Source organism: Nicotiana tomentosiformis, chromosome 1 (genome assembly GCF_000390325.3).
Source record: "Nicotiana tomentosiformis chromosome 1, ASM39032v3, whole genome shotgun sequence".
NCBI lineage: Eukaryota > Viridiplantae > Streptophyta > Magnoliopsida > Solanales > Solanaceae > Nicotiana > Nicotiana tomentosiformis.
The window spans coordinates 35,520,031-35,546,889 of record NC_090812.1 but is presented as its reverse complement, the minus strand read 5'-3'; the positions used below and the strand labels follow the sequence as shown (position 1 = coordinate 35,546,889).

Here is a 26,859-nt window from a genome sequence, read left to right as displayed (position 1 = left end):
CCGTTAATAGAGATTGTGCTTCTTTGTGTATTAGCCTTATAATTGCTTTTAAATCAAATATTCATAAAGTAATCTCTCTTCTTGTGAAGCGGGCCGGACGCCTCGGCAGTTGATGGTAGGCTATAATCTCATATTTTTGTCGATTATTACATTCCAATTTACTGCACTTTAGTTGAGTTTGAGCTTTAATCGCTAGTGTTTTGCACTAATTGTGTATTTTATACCTTGTAGAAGTGATTTCGAGCTATGTAGATGTTATGGAATAAATTCAAGTGATTTGAAACTTTGAAGTCTGAGTAAAATCTCAAAAAATTAAGCCAGAATCGTGTTCGGGGATCAACAGATGATAGTTAAGAATGAACGAAGAATCGAGCAGGCATATTGTGCAGTGTCTAGTAAAATACACATAACCTTTCTCTCGGAACTCCGTTTGGGCTCCACAATATAATGTTGGAAAAGTAATGCAAAAGGCTACAACTTTCATGTTTTACAGTTGTCTAAATTCCTAACATAACAGGGTGAACAATGCGCGTTAGTTGCGCAGCCGCGCACTGACCGCGCATATGGGGCAGAATAGTGTGATAAGTGCGCGGCCACATTTCCAGGTGTGCGGCTGCGCACGTCCAACTCCGGAAAAGTGTCCTTTTTCGCGAAGGAGAAGGTGTATTTATTTGGGCCCGACCCTACTTGGTATATATACATAGAAAAATATTATTTTGAGAACTTTTGACATAATTTAGACCTAAGGAAGCTAAGGAGAAGAGGGAGAAGCAAGAGCACAAGGATTTCACCATTCATCCTCACTAAAGACAAGGGTTTGGATGTTTTATGTTAAACTTTGACTTAAACTTAATTGTGATGAATTTTTCCATATCCATGGAGTAATTCTTCCTTAAGGATTGATGGATTTGGTATTTTAAGAATTATTTGTGGATATTAACTCTAGTTTTATGTATTAAATCGTTTTGGGTGTTTTTATTGTTGCATATACTAGTTTATGTAATCTAAAGAGGCATAATTTGTTATGTTCTGCATTATCTTATTGGTTGAATTCATTGATTCTTGTTAGTAATTGAAAGAGGCCATTTGAATTAATGTTTAGACCTAGTTAGGAGGATAATCGACAGAGGTTCTCCTAAGGATCAATCCACTATGAATTCTTGCATATATTCACCAAGCGTAACTTAGTTCATATCGTAAGGTTGAGACTTAATCGAGAGAGGAGTTTCTACTGAATGTTTGAACATAATAGAGTGAATTCGAGAGACTCACTTGAACCATAGAAGTGAGGTAACTAGAGTTAATTCCTAGACAATTATCTTGCACCTATCCAATCAACCCTTATTTTCTCCCATTGATATCTTCCTTGCTACTTTTGTTTGATTGTCATTAGTCAATTAGCTCTAGATTCTTAGTTAATTTTAGTTTTAATTCACACAAATCTAAATTGTTGATCATCTTGAATAGCAATAAAGTTGTAAACTACGAAAACACTGTTTAACTCCAATCCATGTGGATACGATATTTTCTATATTATATTCGACTAGCAAGCATAATTTTGTGTTGTATTTTTAGCTCGTCAAATTATGGCGCCGTTGCCGAGGATTGGCAATCAACGGTGTTTGAAATAGTTTGTAGTGCTAATTCAGGAATTAGGTTAGTTTTTCTTTTCTCTTTTCTTTTCTATTTTATTTTCTTTATTAGTTAACTTCTTTTCAAGATTTGTTTTGTAGTACCTAAAAAGTTGGAGAAGATACTGTAGATATTGAACTCTAAATGCTATGAAGATGGAGTGCAACCAGCCTAAGAAAACAGTTGAAGAGTTAGCAGCTGAATATTATCAGCGGTCTGCTATGTGTTTTAAATACGGTGGAAATCATCTATGGGTTGACTGTCAAGCAGTTATGTATTCCTCCTATAGTTCATATTTTGAACAGTCTCACTCTGTTTTTAGTCCGTACAGGTATGAAGATTCATATGGGCACAATCTTGACTCTGGTTGGGATGAATACCCTTATTATAACTAGAATGAAAGCGAAGTGAGACAACCACCTCAAGGGGAGAATGGTAGCTTGGAAGAGCTTGTGTATAAGTTCATAAATAATCCGGTAGAGAGATTTACACAAGATGATGAAGCCATGAACAACCTAACAATGCAATAAAGTCAAATAAAAAGTGCACTTTCAGAAAGCTTATTGCGTTGTGATGGTGAATATATGGAGGAGATACCCTGTGAGAATGAGCCTACCCAAGAGGATAAGCATCCACAGAGAGAGCTTTTCACTGTTCAAGATGACTATGATTCAACTGAGGTGATTGAAAATAAGGCTGTGCTTGAGTGTGAAGCAACAGAAGAAGAGTTCAAACCCCCATCCACCTTTCCACATTTGCAACATTTGGTAGAAGAGAATGAGAAACCAATAGTTTTGGACATACCAGAGGAATATTTACTTGACCTTTCTTCTTTGTTTTCTTATTCTAACCTTGATCATGTGAATTTTATTTTTGGGAATTTATAGGAATATGTATGGATTGATCCTGTGAAAGAATGCAGAAATAAGTTAAGGATCATCATGAACGAGCAATTCACCGCTCAAGATGCGGACAAGAAAGAAAGAAAAAAGCGGGTCTTGCAGGTATCCTCATAAGAATTGGGCTTAATGAGCTCCAAAAAGAATCCCAAGGAGTGAAAACGAGGAATAAATTCAGAACTAGGGGTGGAGTTCATAAGTACTCGGAAAAGAAGAAAATTCAGGGAAGTTTTCTTTACCTTATGCTTTTTAATTGTGTGCCATGGGGACATGCCACAACTTAAAGTGTGGGGTCGGGGATATATTTGTATGTATGTATATTAGTTTTAGTTTTCTTTTGTTAGTTTGAGTAGTAGAGATAGAGAAACAAATTGAAAAAAAAAAAAAAATTTTAAAATCCACGACTTTTCCCGACGATGGATATCATTCGACGAGTTTCTTGAGGGATTAAAGTCGAAAGAAAAAGAACAAAAAAGATTTTCTTGTGTTAGGTAGTGTAATAATTCTCCCTTGGTTTTTCTTTGTGCCGCGCTTCTTTTTCAAGGGTTTTGTTTGAAGCGGGTGTAGTTAGTTTTTATTTTATTAGTAGTAGGAAACCTTATGCTATAATTTGAATTGAATCAATATCTCTTGATTTTATTATGCCTTGAGAATAGTAAGTGCTTTAGTTGTGACACTTAGGCTCAATTTTTTTACTCTTGCATAAGTACCTTAAATCGTATGATATTTACTTTGCTTAACTGCTTAGACTAGAGTGTCTTGATGAGTCCAATCTTGAGTGAGTTATGTGTCATGTGTGTGTGAGGTTTTGTGTTATTCTGTGCATTGCATTTGATGTCTAGAACTTGTCCCGTGTGTTTGCGAAGCGAAATAGTAGTTTTATTTAGTCTTGGAAGTGATATAGGCATTTCTTTGTTACGCCATTTATATGTTTTACCCACCTAATTGTTATGTATCTTAGTTAACCCCTTTGAGCCTATAATCATGTTTCTCTGGTAACCACATTACAAGCCTTATCCTTTTGTTTGAATTGACCATCTATTTGAATCATTTACCTCCCATGAGCACTTAAAATTATTATGAACTTTGTAAAAGTTGAAGTGTGGGGTGGTTGGTTTGGCTTTTGAGTGGAACTAATAAAATAAGGATAAAGGTGCACTTTTTAAAAAAAGTAGTAGCCACTTGAATTGAACAAGAAAAGAAAAAAAAAGTTGTATTATTGTGAACGAGATTCATTGATAAGTTGTAACTCTTGATGTAATGGTGCTTAAATAATTTGGGGAGTTAATGCATGTTGATGTTAAGGTGGAGTATGGTTTGACATAAGTGTGGGGTTTGAAAAATGAAATATATGTATTAAATTGCTTAAGGAGGTGTAGTCACTCTTATAACTAAATGTATCATACCCGTCCTGCAACTTACATTACAACCAGCTAAAAGTCCTACTTGATCCTTGACTGAACGAACTCGATTAGTTGAGGAGTACACTACGGGCAAGCCTATGGTTCATCTTTTGTGGCATATGAATGTTGTTTCTGAGAGTGAGTGAATTCTTTATATCTTGAGTTCCTGATTGTTCTTAATTTTTATTGTGTGTGGAACTACTCCAGTTTGTTGTGTGAGGGCACATGATTCATGAAGGAAATATAATGTCATTGACCTCTATGTTAGAGTAAATGAGTGAGTTGTGAATAATGTATGGTACTTGTGAGTCAAATCTTGAGGTGAAGATGTTGCACTATTGTGCTTAGTCTATTTTAAATATTCTTGGTGTGATGAGTTAGGAGAGTTGCTTAGTAACGTTGTGTCTATATAAAGTGTGGTTTGATTTCTCGAGGACGAGCAATGGTCTAAGTGTGGGGTGTTGATGGTAGGCTATAATCTCATATTTTAGTCGATTATTACATTCCAATTTACTGCACTTTAGTTGAGTTTGAGCTTTAATCGCTAGTGTTTTGCACTAATTGTGTGTTTTATGCCTTATAGGAGTGATTCCGAGCTAGATATTATGGAATGAATTCTAGTGATTTGGAGCTTTGAAGTTTGAGTAAAAGCCCAAGGAATTAAGCTGGGATCATGTTCGGGGATCAACGGATGATAGTTAAGAACGAACGAAGAATCGAGCAGGTATATTACGCAGTTTCTAGTAAATTGAACATAACTTTTCGCTCAGAACTCCGTTTGGGCTCCACAATATATTTTTGGAAGGCTAATTCAAAGGGATACAACTTTCATGTTTTACGTTTGTTCAAATTCCTAATGGAACAGGGTGAAACGTGTGAGTCAACTTCGCGGACGCGCACTAACCGCGCATATGGGGCAGAACAGTGTGAAAAGTGCGCGGGCACACTTCCAGGTGCGAGGCCGCGCACGTCCAACTCCGGAAAAGTGTTCTTTTTTGCATAGGATAAGGTGTATTTATTTGGGCCCGACCCTACTTGGTATATATACATAGAAAAATAGCATTTTGTGGACTTTTGACATAATTTAGACCTAAGGAAGCTAAGGAGAAGAGGGAGAAGCAAGAGCACAAGGATTTCACAATTCATCCTCACTCAAGACAAGGGTCAGGATGTTTTATGTTTTTCTTTGACTTAAACTTAATTGTGATGAATTTCTCCATATCCATGGAGTAATTCTTCCTTAGGGATTGATGGATTTGGTGTTTTGAGAATTGTTTGTGGATATTAACTCTAATTTTATGTATTGAATCGTTTTGAGTGTTTTTATTATTGCATATACTTGTTTATGTAATCTAAAGAGGCATAATTTTTGATGTTTTATATTATCTTATTGGTTGAATTCATTGATTCTTGTTAGTAATTGAAAGAGGCCAGTTGAATTAATGTTTACACTTAGTTAGGAGGATAATCGACAGAGGTTCTCCTAAAGATCAATCCACTACGAATTCTTGCATATATTCACCAAGCATAACTTAGTTCATATCGTAAGGTTGAGACTTAATCGAGAGAGGAGTTTCTACTGAATGTTTGAACATAATAGAGTGAATTCGAGAGACTCACTTGAACCATAGAAGTGAAGTAACTAGAGTTAATTCCCAGACAATTATCTTGCACCTATCCAATCAACCCTTATTTTCTCCCATTGATATCTTCCTTGCTACTTTTGTTTGATTGTCATTAGTCAATTAGCTCTAGATTCTTAGTTAATTTTAGTTTTAATTCACACAAATCTAAATTGTTGATCATCTTGAATAGCAATAAAGCTGTAAACTACGAAAACACTGTTTAACTCCAATCCCTGTGGATACGATATTTTCTATACTATATTCGACTAGCGAGCATAATTTTGTGTTGTGTTTTTAGCTCGTCAGTAGTATAATAAATACATCTATGGATCGTACCTCTCGACTCTCGGCAATGTACACATTATTCTGGATCGGGTCGTACGACCTTGGCATAAATCGTGCGTGTTAAATGCTTGAAACTCGGACACACTTGATATTATTTTTCATGTATTGAGAGATTATAATTTATTTATTTATTCAGAATTCATTTGGAATTAGTATGTGCTAATGGAAGACTCTTGGAATTTACTATTAGTTAAAAAATTATTTAATCACTGTCGTCATCGTGTTAATATTATTATTCACAAACTATAGGTCTATTTAGCATTTATGTATTTTATTGTTAGCCCATAGTAAGTGTCGATGTCGACCTCTCGTCACTACTTCTTCGAGGTTAGACTAGATACTTACTGGGTACATGTTGTTTATGTACTCACGCTACACTTCTGCACTAATCGTGCAGGATCTGAGGCAGGTGCATCTTGCAGTCATTCCGGCACACACCCCTGTTACCCCGAGGCCTTGTGGTGAGTTGCTCTTCTAAGTCCGTTCTGCAGCACTCGGAGTCTCTCTCTTTGGCATTTATTTTTCGGTCTACTCTATTCAAGATAATAGTTTAGAATTTTGTATATTCTATTAGTTGATCATACACTTGTGACACCAGGTCTTGGAACACTTGCTAGTAGACTTTATGGTTTTGGAGCATTTATTTCACTCATTAGCTTTCGCTTTACTATATTAAATTTTCTACCCCTTATTTTCTTAATAAATGAAATTCAACTACTTGGAAATTTACTAAAAAGAACAGTTGCATGGTTAGTTCACTGTTAACTTGCCTAGCGGTGACGTTGGGCGCCTTCACGGCCTATAGTAAGAATTGGGTCGCGACAAAATTGAATATGAAAATTTCGGTTTGGATATTCGATTTTCAGATTAAATAATTCACAATCCAAATCCAATCCAAAAAAAGCTCGGATTGGATCGAATTTTTTAAGTTCGGTTTTGGATTAATCCGATTGGATATTTCGAATTTTCGGTTTTGAGCCTATAAGTTTAGATGTTTCTCATTCTTAAAAAAAATGAACATCTATTCATGTTAAGTTACCTAAAAAGTTCCTCATTCTCACTGCTTTATCCAAATAAAGTATTCAAGTAATGCAATCATTATCAAGAAAATACAAGAAATACATTAATAAGATCGATAAGAAGTAGCAATAGTAAAATTATGTCCAAATAGAAAATACTCTGACAATAACTTAGTAATCAGTACTAAATATATGAGATAATATCTAATGTATAGGTTATTGAACTTATTATTATTGGCATATGGATAATGGACTAAATATAAAATATATATATTTCAGATTTTCGGATATCCAAAAATCTGAAGTACCAAATCCAATATCCAATCCGAAATGCAAAAAATTCGAATTTCGGCTTGGATTTCGGTTGCCGAAACTATGCCCACCCATACATTGGAAGCATGTATCATATGTATCTGTTTGTCTTTTATTTGAAAACGTGTTTCGTGCAGTACATATATATATATATATATATATATATATATATATATATATATATATATATATATATATATATATATATGACACATACATATATACCTATTTATTGTCCATCTCAAATTTAGTTTTTTTTAAACGGTAATAATTATATTTACAAACGACACAATAGTAGTACTGGGATTTTCGAGCAGAAATACATGTTTGAACGTTATAAATATGAGATATCACATGAAATTTTTATTTTTTCTTAAATACTAATAATTATATTTAGTCATAAATAGCAAAAAAGTAATGATGAAATTTTCCGTACGTGAGCAAAAAAATTAAAAGTATAGCCCTCTTTTAATCTTTGACTCTATAAATTCTAATAAAGTTTCTGCCTCATTTGCATATTCTTTCTTACACATATCTTGCACGCTATACATGATATATCTCACATGGTGCATACCATTTATTTTTAATTATTGATATCTTTATTTTTATCTATTTTTCTTTCCCACTAATAACTTTCATGTGTCGTTTCTCTTGTTAGTGTTTATCAGAAAACATGTTATTGCTTATGTATAATAAGCATCTGCTAGTTTTTATTTGAAAACGTGTTACGAGCAGTACATTGGATGCATGTATCATATGTATCTATTTGTCTTTTATCCGAAAACGTGTTTCGTGCGGAACATAAGATGTATCATATGTAACTGCTTGTTTTTATCTTAAAATGTATTTCGAGCAATACATATATAGAATGTATCACACATACATATGTACCTATTTATTGTCCATCTCAAATTTATTATTTCTTAAACGATAATAATTATATTCACAAACGACACAATAGTAGTGCTGGGATTTTCTGTATAATTGAGCAGAATTACATGTTTGAACGTTATACATGTGAGATATCACATGAAATTTTTATTTTTTTCTTAAACACTAATAATTATATTTAGTCATAAACGGCACAAAAGTAATGATGGAATTTTCTATACAAGTGAGCAAAAAAACTAAAAGTATAGCCCTCTTCTAATCTTTGACTCTACAAATTCTAATAAAGTTTCTGCCTCATTTACATATTCTTTCTTGCACGTATTTTGCACGATATACATGATATATCTCACATGATGCATACCATTTATTTTTAATTATTGCTATCTTTATTTTTCTCTATTTTTCTTTTCCACTAATAACTTCTATAGTGTCGAGAACTTGTCACGAGCAGTACATAGGATGTATAATAAGTATCTTTTTGTCTTTATTTGAAAATGTGTTATGAGGAGTACATTGGATCCATGTATCATATGTATCTATTTGTCTTTTATCTGAAAATGTATTTCGTGCGGTACATAGGATTAGGGATGTAAATAGGACGGGACATAGCAAGCTTTGACCCACTAAAATTTTGATCCGCCCTCCCTGCCCCGTTTAGCCTTTTCTGAGAATTTTACCCTGTCCTATTAAGCCCTGTCCCCTTTAGACTCTTTTTCATATTTTTCTCTTTATTTTTTATTTTGCAATATGCTTCTAATTTCTTTTACCTTTTCAACTTTTTATTGAAATATTTAAAATTGACATGTCAATAAGAGGTGTTTGTGCATATTGATTGAATAAATATAATTTTTATTAATGTTATATAATTTATCAAAAACTAAATCTTTCCTTATATTAATGTTCCACTCCAAGATCATAGAGTTTAGAAACTAGGAAAGGGAATTTTCTTATTCTTATTCTTCTCCTTTTTCTTTAAGAACCTTTTCCAGAGAATAAGAAGACTGCAAGATATATATGTAGATGAAAATTCAATAGCTAGAAATCTGCCCATTAGTGAAAGCGTAAAGAAGATATTGCAAAGAAAACAAGTTTCTTAAAAAGAAAAGTTAAGAAAAAAACGACAAGAATTTGTGGCACCAAATCTGTTGATGACTAAAATAGCTACTGAAGTAGGCACACGTAGGGCTGCTTATCGGGCGGATTGGGCGGTTAATTACTCTTAACGGTTTGGCTTAACGGTTATCGGTTTTTAAATATATTAATCCGCTAGCCACCCAATAAGATATCGGGCGGATTGGTATCGGTTTAGCTCTTATCGGGCAGTTTATCGGCCTAATGCAATCTATATTGCGTGCATTAATTGTTTGATGATCGCCTAGCATACAAATTCAGAATAGGAAATTAGACATTGAGTCCAGACATACATATCTGTTAACGCCTATATAAGAATGATGTAGTGTGTCATGTGTTGTAGAGTGAAAAAAGCAGAACACATTGTAGGCTACATTGCATCCCAAAGCAGACTACATATGAGTCCAGACATACATGTCTGTTAACGCCTACCATTAAATCCCAAAGCAGACTACATTACATGAGTCCAGACATACATATGCATGTTAACGCCTAGCATATTAATTCAGAATAGGAAATTCCAGTCTATATTCAAAGTGAGTCCAGAATACATATTTCAAAATGATTAATCCATAAGTGAGCAGTCAACACAAAAATGTTTGGCCTGCAGCTAACGCCTAACAGTGCTTGAATTTCTACAGCTTCAAAGTTCAAACAACAGCTTCTAATTTCTAACTTAAACTCTCAACGAGGCATTTCACACTATATCATTAACCATACAAACAACACCGAACAAAAGGTAGTTATGTATAGAAATAGGGATGGATTATAAGCAGTAAACAATTTACAGGAAACACAAATGCGCTCTTTCCCCATAACATAATTCAAGACAGTGCTATCGTCAATATTGTGGGATAAAAGTTATGGCACAACACTATTGTTCTTCTATTAAACATAGACAACATGCATTAGTTTAAAAAAATAAAAGCAAAGGTGAACCATAGATAGCAGCTTAAACAATCTTGTTGTAGGGTGAGAGAATAAGCTAAGCTAATAGCTGGAAGAAGTGGAAGGGTTTTTGATATTTAATATATATATATATATATTCTTAACGGGTTAACGGATTATCTGTTAAGAAAATTAAATAATCCGTCCCCAAACCAATAAGCCGTTAATAAAAAAATTTCAATATGTTCCTCGTCCGTTAAACCGTTAACCCGATACCAATAAGCTATTAAGGTTTGGTTTCGGTTCGATTTTCGGTTTCGGTTCGGTTTTGAACACCTCTAGGCACACGCAACTGAGTTTGCAGCTAAAATCCTGCCTTACCCCTGCGGCCTGCCCTGCCCCATTTACTATTTTCAGAAAATGTGTTTTGACTCGCCTTGCCCTGTCCCATTAAGATTTTGCCCTGCCCTGCCTTGCCCAGCTCATTTGCCATCCCTAAATTGATAGGATATAGTATATCTCACTGCTAGTCTTTATCTTAAAACGTAAATTGAGCTGTATATATAGAACATGTCGTGTGTGTGTGTATATATATATATATATATATATATATATATATATATATATACACACACACATATGTACCTATTCATATTTCTAGGGGTGTTCAAAACCGAACCGAAACCGAAAACCGAAACGAAACCGAAAACCGAAACGAAACCGAATCTTAATGGCTTATTGGTATTGGGTTAACGGTTTAACGGATGGGGAACGGATTGAATTTTTTTATTAATGGCTTATCGGTTTGGGGGCGGATTATTCAGTTTTCTTAACGTATAATCCGTTAACCCGTTAAGAATATATATATATATATATATATATATATATATTAAATATCAAAAACCCTTCCACTTCTTCTAGTACTCTATCTCTAAGTTCTAACGCTTAATTCCTAAATAATCAGAACCCTAAAGCCTAAACTTCAACCAGCAGCCACCAGCAGAATTATAGTTCTCTTTATTCGACCATAATTCAACCAGCTTCAGTAGAAATTCAACCAGCACTCCAGCAGCCACCCGCAGTACTCTATCTCGTTGACTTCCAGGCTTCCAGCACTGTATCTTAGTGCCCTAGTATGAAGAGCAAGCTCATATTTTTGCTTTTTAAAATTATAAATATGGCTCCATCACAGCCTTTGTGTTAATTATTAATATATTGTTACCTTTCTAAGAGAAATGAACAAGAAAAAAAGGGAAGGATCGCACGTTTATTGTAATTTTGCTTCGTTTGTGCTATGAATAAATTAATAAAAGCTTAGATACTATTATATTTAATGAGCTAAACTACTGAAATTGTTCCTTTGTATCTAAACCCAGGCAATCACATAGTTATCTCAAAGAAATTTGATATCCTTGTATGATCCATGTTATAGCTAGCAAGAGTTACAGTGGCATATCCATTAGAACTACTTTTTCCTTAATTACATCATTTCATAGTCTGCTTTGGGATGTAATGTAGACTACAATGTGTTTTGCTTTTTTCACTCTACACCACATGACACACTACATCATTCTTATGTAGGCGCAAACAAACATGTGTGTCTGGACTCAATGTGTAATTTTCTATTCTGAATTTGTATGTTAGGCGGTCAACAAACAATTAATGCACGTAATATAGATTGAATTAGGCCGATATACCGCCCGATAAGAACTAAACCGATATCAATCCGCCCGATATTTTATCGGGTGACTAGCGGATTAATACATTTAAAAACCGATAACAGTTAAGCCAAGCCGTTAAAAGTAATTAACCGTCCAATCCGCCCGATAAACAGCCCTACATATTTCCACCTCAAACTTTCTTTGCTCCAGTTATGCCTCTTGCTGGATATGGTCAAAGCCCACCACCAATATACTAATCAATCCTTCATGAACTAATATTTCCTAACCCAACAAATAAAAAAGTTACCGTGCAGCACTTAGGGCCGTTTGGATTGGCTTAAAAAAATAGTTTTTAAGTTAAGTGCTTAAAAGCACTTTATAAGTGTTGGAACTTGTTTTATAAATAAGTAGTTACGTGTTTGGATAAAAGTGCTGAAACTTAAAACAAGCTGATGAAGTGTTTGGTAAACAAGTGCTGGTAAGCACTTTTTCTTGTTAAAATGACTGAAATATCCTTAAAGTTGTTAACATTATAAAGAAGATGATGACCATAATATTATATTTTCCGTTCATAGCTTCAAATTCATGAGTAACATGTAAATTCATTGAATGATTTGATTTTAGAATATAGTTACACCAATTTAAAAAAAAAGGAAGGATTCAACGATCAAAAAAATTAAATATAATGGAACCAAAAAAAGAAGCCAAAAGAACAATATTTACAAAATATTGGAATGTATCAAACATTATTTAAAAAACTATTGTTTGCTTCACGTTAAGAACTTCAAGAAATTGACAAATATTGGAGAATGGGGAAAACAAATGGTATGTTGTAGGGTTTTTACTTAGGGGTAATTCCGGGATTAAGAAAAATTATAAGGGATAAGAATGTAATATCCTTGGTCAAAGCAATATGGCTTTTAAGCCAATTTAGAAAAAGTTGGATTTTCCAACTTACTGGTTTTGGCTTTTTTTAAGCAGATTTTAACTTGTTTTAAGCCCATTTTTTGGTTGCCAAACATTTCCACAAGTTAAAAACTGATTAAAAACTGATTTGATCAGCTTTTAAGCCCATCCAAACATGCTCTTAATTGTCAGTCTTGAAAGCACGTGCTTTTGACCATATACAAGCTGAGAATATACAATTCTCCAAGAAAATTTATTGAAGCATGCATAATAATGGAATTGAAAGAAGAAAATGAGAGAAAATATTCGCCGCTCCCCATTGTTCCTCTGTACATTGTATATTTATACATTTAGCTATGCTCCAAAGAATCAGAATTTACTAATTACGTGTCCTATTACTATTGAGTATATCCTAACAAACTTTGTATACAAGGAAAAAGACAAAAAATGTATAAAGATATCCAGTTGTTCTTTGTATAGCATGTGGAGAGTTGTGGATGAATTATTTAAGCTTTAGCCACGTTTGGTTTTTGGCCACTTTGGTTTAATTACTCCTTTTGGTCGATCAAGGACATTTGGCTTGGTCAAAATCAATTCTCCATCTTGTTTTCTTCGATCAAATTTCTCTGTTATTTGCTTAGTATCCTCGTGAAGATCGAAACTCCGATTATTCATTCTATCATCCCCCCTCAAGTTGGAGGGTGAAAGTTTCACTCCCAACTTGCCCAGAAGTGATTTGTGTAGAGGTCCAGATAGGGCTTTGGTGAACAAATCTGCTAATTGGGATGAAGAGGGAACAAAGGAAAGGGAAATTAATCCAGCTAGGAATTGTTGACGGACAAAATGGCAATCGAGGTCTACATGTTTCGTCCGTTCATGAAAGACGTGATTTTTTGCGATGTAGATGGCGGCTTGACTATCGGAGTGTAGAGTAATCGGCAAAGGCGGAGGAACTGTCAAATCCTCAAGCAAACGAACCAGCCAAGTTAATTCTGCAACAACTCGGCGCATGGATCTATATTCTGCTTCAGTTGAAGAAAGAGAGACTGAAGGTTGTTTCTTTGATTTCCAAGAAATCGGAGAACCACCTAAGCTGATGAAATAACAACTAATCGATCGATGAGAATTTGGACAAGTCGCCCAATCGGAGTCACAAAAGGCGAGCAACTCAAAAGAAGGTGCAGAGCTCATAAAAAGTCCTAGACCAGGAGAAGACAGGAGATACCGAAGGACATGTATGGCGGCATCATAATGAGGTTGCCTTGGGTTTTGCATGTATTGGCTGAGATGTTGAACGGAGAATGATAAATCTGGACGAGTATTGGTTAAGAAATTGAGCTTGCCAAGCAATTTCCTATAGACTGTTGGGTCGGATAGAGGTTCACCTACATCTGCTCGAAGCTTAAAATTGTGATCCAATGGAGAAGAGACTGGAGATAACTCCAAATAGTTGAATTCCTGAAGAACTTCCAGAACAAATTTTCGTTGGCACAACACCAGTCCTTGTGGTTCACGGAGGACCTCCATACCCAAGAAATAATGTAAGTTCCCAAGGTCTTTGATTTTGAATTCACTATCTAAAAAGGCCTTTAAAGCAATCATTTCTTGAAGATCATTCCCTGTTAATAATATGTCGTCAACATAGACGGCAACAATAGTAATTGATTCGCCTATTTGATTGAAGAAGAGTGAATAGTCATTAAGGGAATGAGAATAACCCTTAAAGTTTAAAGCAGCAGTCAATCTTGAATACCACTGTCGCGAAGCCTGCCTCAAACCATAAAGAGACTTACGAAGTTTGCACACATGTGTGGGCGATGGGGCAGACAGTCCAGCAGGAAAACGCATATAAACTTCTTCATCTAACTCCCCATGTAAAAAGACATTGTTAACGTCCAATTGAAATAATCCCCATCCTTTATTTACAGCAATGGCTAAAAGACACCTTATGGTAGTCATCTTAACAACTGGACTGAAGGTCTCATTAAAATCAATGCCCTCTCTTTGTGTATCGCCACGAATAACTAGTCGTGCTTTCAATCTTTCAAATGATCCATCGGATTTAAGCTTGACTTTATATACCCATTTACATGCCAAAGCTTTCTTTCCAGATGGAAGTTCAACTACTTCCCATGTGTTGTTGGCCACCAAGGCATCAAGTTCTTTGTCCATAGCCTCCTGCCACCCTGGATGAAGGACTGCCTGCGAATAACTGGTAGGCTTTTGCATATGAGAGAGTGAGTTAAGAAGCTTTTGATTTTGACCAGAAAGATTAGTGAAGGAAATAGAGGGTGCAGAAATAGTAGATAAGAAACAAGCATTTGAGACATCAGAAAAATGGATTGTGTTGCAAACATAGTCCTTTAAATAACCTGGAGTCTTGGTTTCCCTGGTAGATCTTCTTAAGATGGTACTAGGATCAGACGTGGGAGAGAAAATAAGAGAGGAAGACTCAGCTGATGGTGTAGGAGGTGAAGGTGATAACTGTCCCCGAATAGGACTATTTAGTGTGGAAGAGGGAGAACTGACTTGAGGTGGCTGAGAGTCTAATGTAGGAGCAGAAGAGATATCAGGAGTAATGATGGGCATAGGAGTGAATGGGAAAGTGTTGTTTTGAGGAGCAGTAGAGGCAAAAGGGAAAATGGTTTCATGAAAAATTACATTTCTGGAATCAAAAGTTCTTTTGGACACCAAATTTAATAACTTATACCCCTTTTTACCAAATGGATATCCAAGAAAAATACATGGAATAGCCCTAGGATCCATTTTTGATCTTCTTTGTGACAAAGTGGAGGCAAAGCATAAACATCCAAAACTCCTTAAGGAAGAATAAGATGGAACTGTGCCAAATAAAATCTCATATGGTGTTTTATAATCAAGTACCTTGGTTGGAAATCTGTTAAGTAAGAAAGTAGCGGTCATCAAACAATCTCCCCAATAAGTAATAGGCAATTTGAATTGATATAAAAGAGCTCTACAAGTTTTCAGGAGATGCTTGTGTTTTCTCTCCACAACACTATTTTGTTGTGGAGTTGCAACACATGAAGTTTGATGGATAATTCCGTGTGAAGAGAGAAAATCTGAGTGAGAAGGGCTAGAACCAAGTTCCCAAGCATTGTCAGACCTAACTATTCTAACTTTCTTGTTGAATTGCCTTTCAATCATTGCTAGAAAACTTTTGAGAATAGGAAAAGCATTGCTTTTGGTGCTTAGAAGAAAAGTCTAGGTACCCCTACTGAAATCATCTACAATAGTGAGAAAATATTTGTAACCATCATAAGTTGGAGTTTTATAGGGTCCCCATGTATCTATGTGACTGAGTTCAAAAGTTTCCTTGGAAGTAATGCTACTGTTAGGAAAAGGAAGTTTATGTTGCCTTGCTAGGGGGCAAATGTCACAAGGAATATCAAATTTAGAATCACTAGAGAGAGAAATGGAAGCAATATTCTTCATATTAGATAAAGGCATATGTCCCAAACGAACATGCCACAACTTTCTGTTTACATCAGAATGAGAAAAACAAGTCAAAGCTCTATTATTACATGCCTTAGCTGAATTAAAGATAGAAACATGAGAAACTAGAGGATTAGATTATAGCAAATAGAGTCCATTTCTTAATTCACCAAACTCCTGTGGCCTCTTCATTGAAGGGCCCTGCATTTGACATTTGGAAGATGTAAAAATGTGGAGTGAGTTCAATTGATTACAGAACTTATGGATAGATAATAAGTTAAATCTGAAACTGGGAATGAAAAGAACACTATGGATCACAAGTGTAGGGAATAATCTCACAGAACCTGCATGAGTCACTTTTACTTTATAAGAGTTAGGCAAATCAACAATGAGAGAAGTTGGAAGAGGATGAACATTGAACAAGAGTTTTCTATTGAAAGTCATGTGTTCTGAAGCACCTGAATCTATTATCCAGGTCTGATGGTTTATTTTTGTGAGACAGGCTTTACTAATGAAGGAAAAAATTGGAATGGGAGGACAAGAACTTATACCAGCAACACAGTTAGCAGTGGCTCCTCCCTCAGTATATGTTGCACCTGATTGACCTCCTTTCATCTGTTGAAGGAGTTGATCAAGCTGACTGACCTGCTCCTGGGTAAGAGAATGGTTGATTCCCATTTCTGCTATCTCTCCATGATGTGGGAGATAATCAGTAGCTCCTTCTCCTGCAACTGCAGCATTTCCTTGGATTGATCCTGGGTACTTCTTTTGCTTGGTAAACTTAAAGCTTGGGGGAAATCCATGAAGCCTGTAACATTTTTCAATGAGATGCCCAGACTTCTTGCAGTAGTTGCAGAACATGTTCACTTTTCTATTTTCATAAGCTCCTCTCTGCCCTCTATAATCTCCATTATGTGCCTTTTGACTTGCAATATTTTGATTCACAGCAAAAGCTGAAGATTCCCCAGGGTATTTAGGGATAGCATGGACTTCCCTTTGCCTTTCATCTTGCACCAGTAAAGAGTATGCAGTAGCAATAGTGGGCAAAGGTGACAACATCAGAATACTTCCTCTAGCAGTGCAGTAAATGTCATTCAATCCCATAAGAAATTATACCAATCTTTCATCTTGATTATCCTTTATATTTTTAACCTAACCCCACAGTTACAGTTGCAACTACAAATCTCGTAAGCACCAAGAGTGTCAAGTTTATCCCAAATATGTTTCAGCTTAGTGTAGTATCCAGCTATGTCATTAGACCCTTGGTTCAAAATACTTAGTTCTTTCTGCAACTGAAAAAGTCTGGTTCCACAGCTTTGCCCAAACCTTTCTTCTAGTTCATTCCAAAGGTCTTTAGCAGTAGAAGAATAAATTACACTTTCACTGATTTCTTTAGAGAGTGAGTTTAATAACCAAGAGATTACCATATTGTTGCATCTAGTCCATGAAGTGTATAGATTTGAGTTGATTTCTGGTTCAGGGCAGCTTCCATTGATGAAACCCACTTTGTTCTTTGTTGTCAAAGCAATCAACATGCTCCTCTTCCATCCTCCATATCCTTTACCATCAAAAGGCGAGGTTACAAGCTGCATTCCTGGAAAGTCTGAAGGTGCAAGAAAGTAAGGATGAGACACATCGAGATTTTGAGAAGCAGCAACACTTGCTGCACCAACAGTGGTTGCACCAATTTGGGAAGTGGTTATAGAATCATCAAGAGAACTTCCCATTGAGAAAGTTAAAAGAAGTAGGAATTAGATGTAATCAGAAAAGAAGAAGGATCCAGATCTAGAGCCCTGGCTCTGATACCATAATGGAATTGAAAGAAGAAAATGAGAGAAAATATTCGCCGCTCCCCATTGCTCCTCTGTACATTGTATATTTATACATTTAGCTATGCTCCAAAGAATCAGAATTTACTAATTACGTTTCCTATTACTATTGAGTATATCCTAACAAACTTTGTATACAAGGAAAAAGACAAAAAATGTATAAAGATATCCAGCAGTTCTTTGTATAGCCACTAAATCAAAATTATTACCTTTTGGATACCATAGGCAAAGATCAGTGGTGCCTTTTAGGTATCTCAAGATTCTTTTGATTGTCTTCCAGCGAGACTACTTTGGATTTACCCGAAACCTAGCATCAAGGCCTACACTGAAAACAATATCACGTCTACTAGTAGTGAGATATAATAAAGTGCCAATCATTCCCATATACATTTTCTGATCAACAGATGCACCAGGTTCATTTATCCACCAGGTTCATCCAAATCCAATTTCGTGGTTGTTGCTATAGGAGTGTCGATTTCTTTAGAATCTTCCATCTTAAACCTTTTAAGCAACTCTTTCACATATTTTTGTTGATGGATCATAGTTCCATTTGAATTTTGTTTAATTTACAAGCCTAAAAAAAAATCAAGCTCACCCATCATACTCATTTCAAATTCACTCCTCATTAACTTATAAAACTCTTTACGTAACATATTAGTTATTCCTCCAAAGATTATATCATCAACATAAATCTGAACTACCAAGAGATCTTTACTTTTTTTCGTTCAAGAATAAAGTATTATCAATTTTACCTCTCTTTAGCCATGCTCAAGAAATAATTTAGACACTCTTTCATACCATGCTCTTGGAGCCTGCTTGAGCCCATAAAGTGCTTTGTTAAGGTTGTACACATGTTCAGGACATTCCTTGCTCTCAAAGCTTGGAAGTTGCTTGACAAACACTTCTTCTTTTAAATAGCCATTCAGGAAGGCACTCGTTACATCCATCTGATGGAGAGTGAATTCCATGAAAGAAGCAAAAGCTTTAAGGAGTTTAATTACTTCTAAACTTGCAACTGGAGCAAAAGTCTCATCATACTCTGTGCCCTCAGCTTTAGCCACTTTTGGTTTTTGGCCACTTTGGTTTAATTACTCCTTTTGGTCAATCAAGGACATTTGGCTTGGTCAAAATCAGTTCTCCATCTTGTTTTCTTCGATCAAATTTATCTGTTATTTTCTTAGTATCCTCGTGAAGATCGAAACTCCGATTATTCATTCTATCACATAAGAAGCGGGACAATAACTCTAATTATCCAAAAGCTAAATCCTCCGATTCTCAAATCTGCTTGTTAAATTCATCTATGCCTTCTCTCTGGTACAAGCTTTTCAAAATGTGTAAGAGAAGTTCCATCAAAGAGAAATCTTCTATTCCACCTTTAGCTACTCCAAGGATATCAAGAAGGGAAAACAAGAGTTAGGGAAAATGTAGCAACCGGTTTCTACCCCTTTAAATCTTCATGGAAGAACTTCGGTCTATTTAACCTGAAGAAAACATGCATGTCGTCCGAAGTTTTAGTTGTCCTGAAGATGAAGGACCAAATCTTCCTGCACTGGCTCATCCTTTTAGTAGCAATCAACTTGGGGTTGCTATTTAAGCTCATGTATGACGGACATTTATGTCGAGCTTTCCATTAAGCTTGATGGGTTCCAAACCCATGTGTAGAAAAAAGAGAAGAAAGAGAATCTAATGATGGCAAGAGCAAGTCTTAGAGTTGGCAACTAATTTGCACCGCAATTTGCATAGTGCAAGTTGCAAAGTGAGATTCAATCTTCCATTTGGTTAATTGGGACAGCCATCCCCTCTCATTTTATACACCAATCTCGGAGGAAAAATATATTTGAGAGTTAGAAAGAAAGAGTGAGGTTTCATAGACAGTGTATAAGAAAATAGTTTGTGAGAAAAATAGAGAGTGAATGATATTATAGTGAGGTGGAAATATCAAAAGAGAGTTATATCTTTTGAGTGTTGTAGTTGTCTTTGGAGTATTTTACTCGGACCTACAAAGTGTAAAATTTCTTGTTATAGTGATATCGGTTGCTCATCTCGGGGCCGTATTTTTTTTTTTCCTTATTCAAATAGGTTTTTCACGTAAAAATCTTGGTGTCATTGTCACTCTTTTATTCTTGTTAATTAACGTATCTCGGTGCTACGTTATTATTCCGTTTTTATTACCGTGAATCATATTATTGTGGGGGGTTTTATTCCCAACAAAGCTCATGTTATTTTAGCTTCGTCATGCATAATTAGGTTAATTAAATAGCAACCGTAAGTTGATTGCTACAGAAACAATGAGCCAGTGCCGTGCCACTGGCAGGAACATCTGGTCCTTCATCTTCAGGAGAACTGATTTGGGCGGCATGTTTTCTTCAGGTCAGATAGGCTGAAGTTCTTCCAGGAGGATTTGAAGTGATGAAAACATGTTGCTACATTCTCCCTCACACTTGTTCTTTTCCTTCTCGATATCCTTGGAACGGCTAAAGGTGGAAAGGAAGGTTCTCTTTTGATGGAACTTCTCTTCCATATTTTGAGGAACTTGTGCTATCGAGAGGTGAGAAGCTGAGGATTTAGCTTTAGGAGAATCGGAGCGATTCTCCTGGTTTCTGATTCACGCTTCAATAACTCCTCTAGGAGAAGAATCATCATGTTTCTCACCTTGAGGCAGAACATGAGGATCAAAGAGAAGTAGAAAACTTAGTAGGAACCTCCAAATGAGGCCTTGGCCCAATGATACAGATACAGAGCTCTACTACCATTAGGAGTTGATTTTTCTATACTAGCATTTATCACACTCCATTGACATTCTCCTGTTATTTGTTACGTAATATCTTTTGGTAATACTTGGTTTATACTGTTTTACCAAAATGTAACGAATGATCAAAAAGGGAAAATGAAGATACATATTGAGACAATTTAAAAAATCATTAATCGCATATTCACATTGTTGTTCTTACAAGCAGCTATTAAAAACTTTAATATCTTGCTAACAAACAAAATGGCGAGGAGTTAAATCTGATCAGGGTCATCCAGAGTATCACAACACTATGAGTACATTAAGATGTAAAATCATTGCATGGAATCGCTGACTCTGCTATCATAATTTATTTTTGCTGAAAAAATCCCATGTTTCCATCTACGGGAGGATTTCTTAAACTTTTGTGGGTTGAAGTTGAGGAATAACATACAAGAAACAGAAGCTTTAAGTGTGAAAAAGTTTGTATGCTAAATCTGTTATAGAATGACAAGCTTTTTGACCTTCCAATTGTCATTTCTCCAAATTAACTGTTAAACTATGGAACTACGTACAAATGTGTCATGTTAAACTTATATTTTTTACTTCATATTCTGAAAGATAAGTACAAATAGAATAATACAACTATAACATATTAGCCTGTCAATTTTTATTCTCGCTTTTGCAATGAGTATTCTGATAAGTTCTGAATTGTTGAGACCTCTTATAGTCGTCTTATGGGCCATGCTCATGAGTCTTGAGCTTGTTTCACGTGATCCAGCTTTCGCCAGTGCTTTATCATCATATGAAGTTGATCATGTCTCGCTCAGGTCGATTGTAGGTAGGCCATTAAAGCTCAAGCATTTGAAACTTAGAAAGGGGCTTAACCTTTGGAAGTTTACAGAATTGCCCAATGCGTTTCCTTCAAAAACAGAAGTGAATGAAAGAATTAATCATGGCAGAGATGGAACTTAGTGGATCACTTGACGCATTTATGGAGAATTTGGCTTGCCATACAAATTGGCAACAATACTAATAATGCATCCTGAATTCTGTATGATAGTTGTTTACCCGAAAAACGGATAACAATTGAATTTATATGCGGCTCTAAGGATACATGATGTAACTTGGCACAAATTGAGAAAATATATAAATTAATATTAAAATTGACTGTAAAAGAAATAAATGCAAACCAAACGGATCAATTAGCCTTGGCCCTCGAGTTGGGTCACCCTCGAACCAAGTGAAGATTCTGCTAATATATGAACAGAGTAATAAAATATTGAAGACCGAAAGAAGGCAGTGTATTGCTTTGTATTGTGTATAATGTAATTGTCCTCCTCATACAAATGATTAGACCTCCTTTATATATTAGGGAAGTCCTACTCTTAATATAATTCTAAATACAGTAAGGAATTTCATGATAGATTAATTTATTGGCCTCTCCTTGATATGCGCCGGGATATCCGCCATGATTCTTGCCTAATTGCGGACATTCTGGCTTTCTGTTTTTTGGCTCGATAAACTTTCCTCGGTCTCGCTCGATCTCTATTTTGCTTGGTCTCGATCTTGGCCGATCTCGATCTTGATCGGTTTCTGGGTCACGAACTCGGCAATCTAACTTCGCATCATGATTCGATATTACACGAGTTCGAACCTTGTCCAATTATATTTCAGTCTCGATTAGTCATACAAAGGGCAAACTCGATTTTGACCGTATATTGGTAGTCCCCTCGTTTCTCGGAAAGAAGATGGCGAGAAACGATAAGAATTTCTGAACTCCGACTCGATGGGTAATGACGTCAGTGACGAGCCCGATTATGACGTATGCGATAAAACGTCCTGTCGGTCCAGTTACCAAGGCATTTAATGCATGTCAGTTGCTGGTCGTCCACTACCGGTTCCGAACCATCGCTAGCAACCTATAAGAACCCTATCTTTTCTCATTCAAACTTTTACACTCAAAGATCTTTCTACTCTTGCCTCTTCTTCAGAAAATCCCTTTGCTTCATAATTTCCACACTCAATTTTCTAGAACTCTAATCAAACCGTATTACTTCTCTTTTCACTTATTCATCAATGGAGAAAACCTCCAAAGCCATGTCGCAAAAAGAGACCACTTCTTCATCACGACCCCCCGGTGGTGAGGCTGCGGCAGAGCCCTATTCTGAGGAATTCATTCTGGTAGGGTGCCCAACCATCACTGACTTTAAGGTCGAAAAGGCCTCCTCGATACCGGGCCGATGTGAGTCGGTCTCGAGGTATATATGCTCAATCATCGAGAAAATCCTCGACAAAATTAAAAAAGAATGCAACTCGGACAAAAAGTATGTGGTAGTCCCATCGCCTGAGGAATCGATTACTACCCATGTGGAGGAGTTCCTAAGTGTTTATACTTATCCCTTCACATTGGGTCCCTTAGACCCTGTCATCGTCGCCTTCTGCAAGAGATACGACGTGACCCTTGGCCAGATCCATCCTTCCTTTTGGAGAATAGTGATTCTCCTTCGATTCTTCACAAGCAAAATCGAGGGGTGTCTTTTCACCCTCGATCATCTTATGCGTCTTTACAGTCCCCGACTCTATCGAGGGGGGCTGATCAAGCTTGCTCGCCGAGCCAACAAAGTCCCGTTCTCGAGCATAGATGAGGTTCGTGACCGAGGTTGGATGGGTCGATTTGTCCGAATAAGGACTTCGGACCTGATCCCTGCTGAAGAAATGCCATTTCCTGAGAAATGGAACATGAATCGTAAGTAGTACTTCGCCTTGAATGTTTTTATTTGTTATTTTACTCCCTGTCTTCTTTCCTCATTTATGTTTCCGATGTTGCAGTTGTGGCCCATATGCCGTAACCAATTCCGGAACTCAAGCAATGGGTCGAGGGCCTGGTGTCGCAGAAAACATACTCCGAGCATGCTTGGATGAAGTTATCAAAGGGTCGATGGGAGGCCCGTAACCACGGTAAGTTTCTCTCTTAGAACGGTTATCATTTAGGTTTCTTTCTCGAACTTACTCATCTTTTTTCCTTTGTAGGTCCGAGAAGGATATTGCAATGAGGCCTTCATCTGGCAATGAAGAAGTCCTTCCCCAACCACCTGCTCCGAAGCAGGCCAAGGAGAAAAAGAGAAGAAGGGCTCCGAGTTCCCCAGGCTCAGAAAAGAAAACACCGGTAAGGAAGTCTCGCAAGCCCAAGGGGGACATTGATGCTAAGCCTTCGGAATTAATCCGCCGATTAAGGGATGGGTTCGAAGAAGAAGAAGAAGAAGAAGAAGAAGAAGAAGAAGAAGAAGAAGAAGAAGAAGAAGAAGAAGAATAGGAAGAGGAAAATAATTCCACACTAGTGGCCCGTGTGCGGGCTGGTGTTTCGATACAAAAGTCCTCTAAACTAGAGGAGGCTGACGAGGGAGCTTTGGTCGAAGTTCCTAAACCAGGAAGAGTCGAGGCCACTCAGTCCCAAGCTGAGATAGTCGAGAGAAAGACTGGGGATGAGGCTTCTCGGGCAGCGGAAGATGTTTCGAGGGACGAGCTCGGGGTGGTCGATATTTTCGGATCCCCTCATATTTCAGACGCTATGATTCGTGAGGCCAATATGTTGGAAGGTCACCCTTACGAGGGTATTCAGGGGGAGACTAATATCCATGGCTTTTTGGATGGGCTCGAGTCCGCTGCCTCGGAGGATGTCACAAGGTTTGGTGGTTTACCGGTACCGAAGAAAGTGCCCTCATCAGGCGCTATTGGGTCTTCATCGAGCCCAAAACTGGTGGACTGATTCATGGCCCCGAGTGTTAACCCCAACCGTATGCAGAATATACTGTTGTATGTCCCAGAGGATGATCGGGTTTTCCCCCCCCCTTCTCTCCCCCCCCGTGGGGATTGCTAGTTACCTTAGATCCTTGGTGACCGAGGAAGACCAAGTCGTGATGAACGCGGTGGGAGCCGCTTGCCTTTTTAACGAGGCCCAACATGCTCTAAATCGGGTAACTTCGAGGGTTCCTCTATTATTTCTTTTATACTTGGAGTTGGAGATAATTCTAACATATTCTTCTTTGTTTGCAGGCTTCGGTGTTGCATCACGAGGCTTTCCTCCGAATCCGGGAGGAGCATGAGGCTGAGGTTCGGGACCTCACTGAGACAAGTGACACCTACAAGCTTCTCAGTGAGAAACTTCAGGCATATTTGGTAACGACTCGGTATAAGCATGCCGAGATGGCCGAGCAGGTATTTCGAGTGCTTTACGATAGTGAAGACGAATTTGAGATAACTATTAACGATCCGATTCTTCAGGTCTAACAGAGGCTCGAACAAATCGGATGGCTCCAAACGCAAGTGGATACGATACACGTCAAGGCAGAAGAATTCAAAAAGAACATGGCCATCCTAGCCTCGAAAAATGAAACTGTCCAAGCGCAATTGGAGTCATTATAGGTCTCGAACTAGCCAAAGGCTTGGGAGCGGAGGTGATCGAAGCCAAATGCGACTCCCTCCTCGTGGTGAATCAGGTTAACGGAACCTTTGAAGTTAGGGAAGAATGAATGCAAAGATACCTAGATAATTTACAAGTGACTTTACGCTGATTTAAGGAGTGGACTTTGCAACATGTGCCTCGAGATCAGAATAGTGAGGCCGATGCCCTCACAAACTTAAGGTCATCGGTCGAGGACAACGAGCTCAATTCAGGGGCCATCGTGCAACTCATGAGATCAGTAGTCGAAGAAGGCCACGCCAAGATAAATTCCACAAGCTTGACTTGGGATTGGAGAAATAAATACATAGAGTATTTGAAAACCATAAAGCTTCCCTCAGATCCGAAAGAATCGAGGGGCCTACGTACGAAGGAAGCAAGATTCACCTTGTCCGAAGATGGAACCTTGTTCATAAGAATGTTCGATGGTCCATTAGCGATATGTCTGGGACCGGGAGATACTGAGTATGTTCTAAAGGAAGTTCACGAGGGCACTTGCGGAAATCACTCTGGTGCCGAATCATTGGTTCAAAAGGTAATCAGAGCCGACTATTACTGGATTTACATGGAAAAATATTTGAAAGAGTTTGTTCGAAAATGTGACAAATGCCAAAGGCATGCACCAAAGATTGACCAACCCGGGGAACCGCTCCATTAGGTCTTGTCACCATGGCCATTCATGAAGTGGGGAATGGACATCGTTGGCCCTCTTCCATGGGCACCAGGTAAATCTCAATTTATTTTATTTATGATTGATTATTTTTCTAAGTGGGTTGAAGCACAGGCCTTCGAGAAAGTTAGGGAGAAGGAAGTCATCGACTTCATTTGGGGTCACATCATATGTCGATTCAGGATGTCATCCGAAATTGTGTGTGATAACGGGAAACAGTTCATCGGCAGCAAAGTGACCAAATTCCTCGAAGATCATAAGATCAAAAGAATCATATCAACACCTTATCATCCTAGCGGGAATGGACAATCTGAATCGACCAACAAAACCATCATCCAAAATCTTAAGAAGAGGCTAGCTGACGCCAAAGGAAAGTGGAAGGAAACTTTGCCCGAAGTTCTTTGGGCATACCGCACAAACTCGAAGTCCAGTACCGGGGCTACCCCATTCTCATTAGTTTATGGATACAAAGCTCTAATACCTGTCGAAGTCGGAGAACCAAGTATCCGGTTCCGATATGCAAGAAAGGAATCAAATAACGAGGCCATAAATACGAGCCTAGAACTATTGGACGAAAGGCGTAAAACTGCCCTCGTCCGATTGGCCGCCCAAAAGCAGCGAATCGAGAGATACTACAATCAAATAGCCAATCTTCGATATTTTAACATCGGGGACTTAACGCTAAGAAAAGTCACACTAAGGAAAATTGAGTCCGAATTAGGAAGGACCGTACCAAATTTTTGAGGTCACCAGAAAAGGGTCATACAAGCTCGGAACGATGAATGGGGAACAACTACCGAACAATTGGAACATATCTCACCTAAAACGGTACTATTGTTAAGATACGCCCCTTTTTCATTCCTTTTCTATTTCAGATTAACACTTGTAGGTGGTCGACACGAAACGACGATGGACTTTTTAGCGAACGGAACGAAATCTTTAGGTCTGAAAGCACGTGTTACACTCTTTTTCTATCAGACCGATTTTGTCCCAAATGGGTTTTTT

At 37.3% G+C, this 26,859-nt stretch overlaps 1 protein-coding gene and 1 long non-coding RNA gene across 2 annotated transcripts; both read left to right on the top strand.

The window, feature by feature from the left end:
• Positions 1-12,988: 12,988 nt before the first annotated feature.
• On the top strand, positions 12,989-18,179 carry LOC138896346 (uncharacterized). Its single transcript, XR_011409437.1, has 2 exons — positions 12,989-14,253; positions 16,668-18,179. It is a non-coding gene; the product is annotated as an uncharacterized lncRNA (long non-coding RNA).
• Positions 18,180-23,457: 5,278 nt separating this feature from the next.
• On the top strand, positions 23,458-24,038 carry LOC138905607 (uncharacterized). The gene is made up of 3 exons (XM_070194127.1): positions 23,458-23,471; positions 23,555-23,674; positions 23,756-24,038. The coding sequence occupies exons 1-3, from the start codon at positions 23,458-23,460 to the stop codon at positions 24,036-24,038; spliced, it is 417 nt and encodes a 138-aa protein (XP_070050228.1).
• Positions 24,039-26,859: the final 2,821 nt, after the last annotated feature.

What these genes read in the sequence shown, in the direction of transcription:
- LOC138905607 (XM_070194127.1), top strand. An exon ending in AAAGGGTCGATGGGAGGCCC is followed by an intron (nt 23,675 to 23,755) that starts GTAACCACGGTA and finishes TTTCCTTTGTAG; the next exon opens with GTCCGAGAAGGATATTGCAA.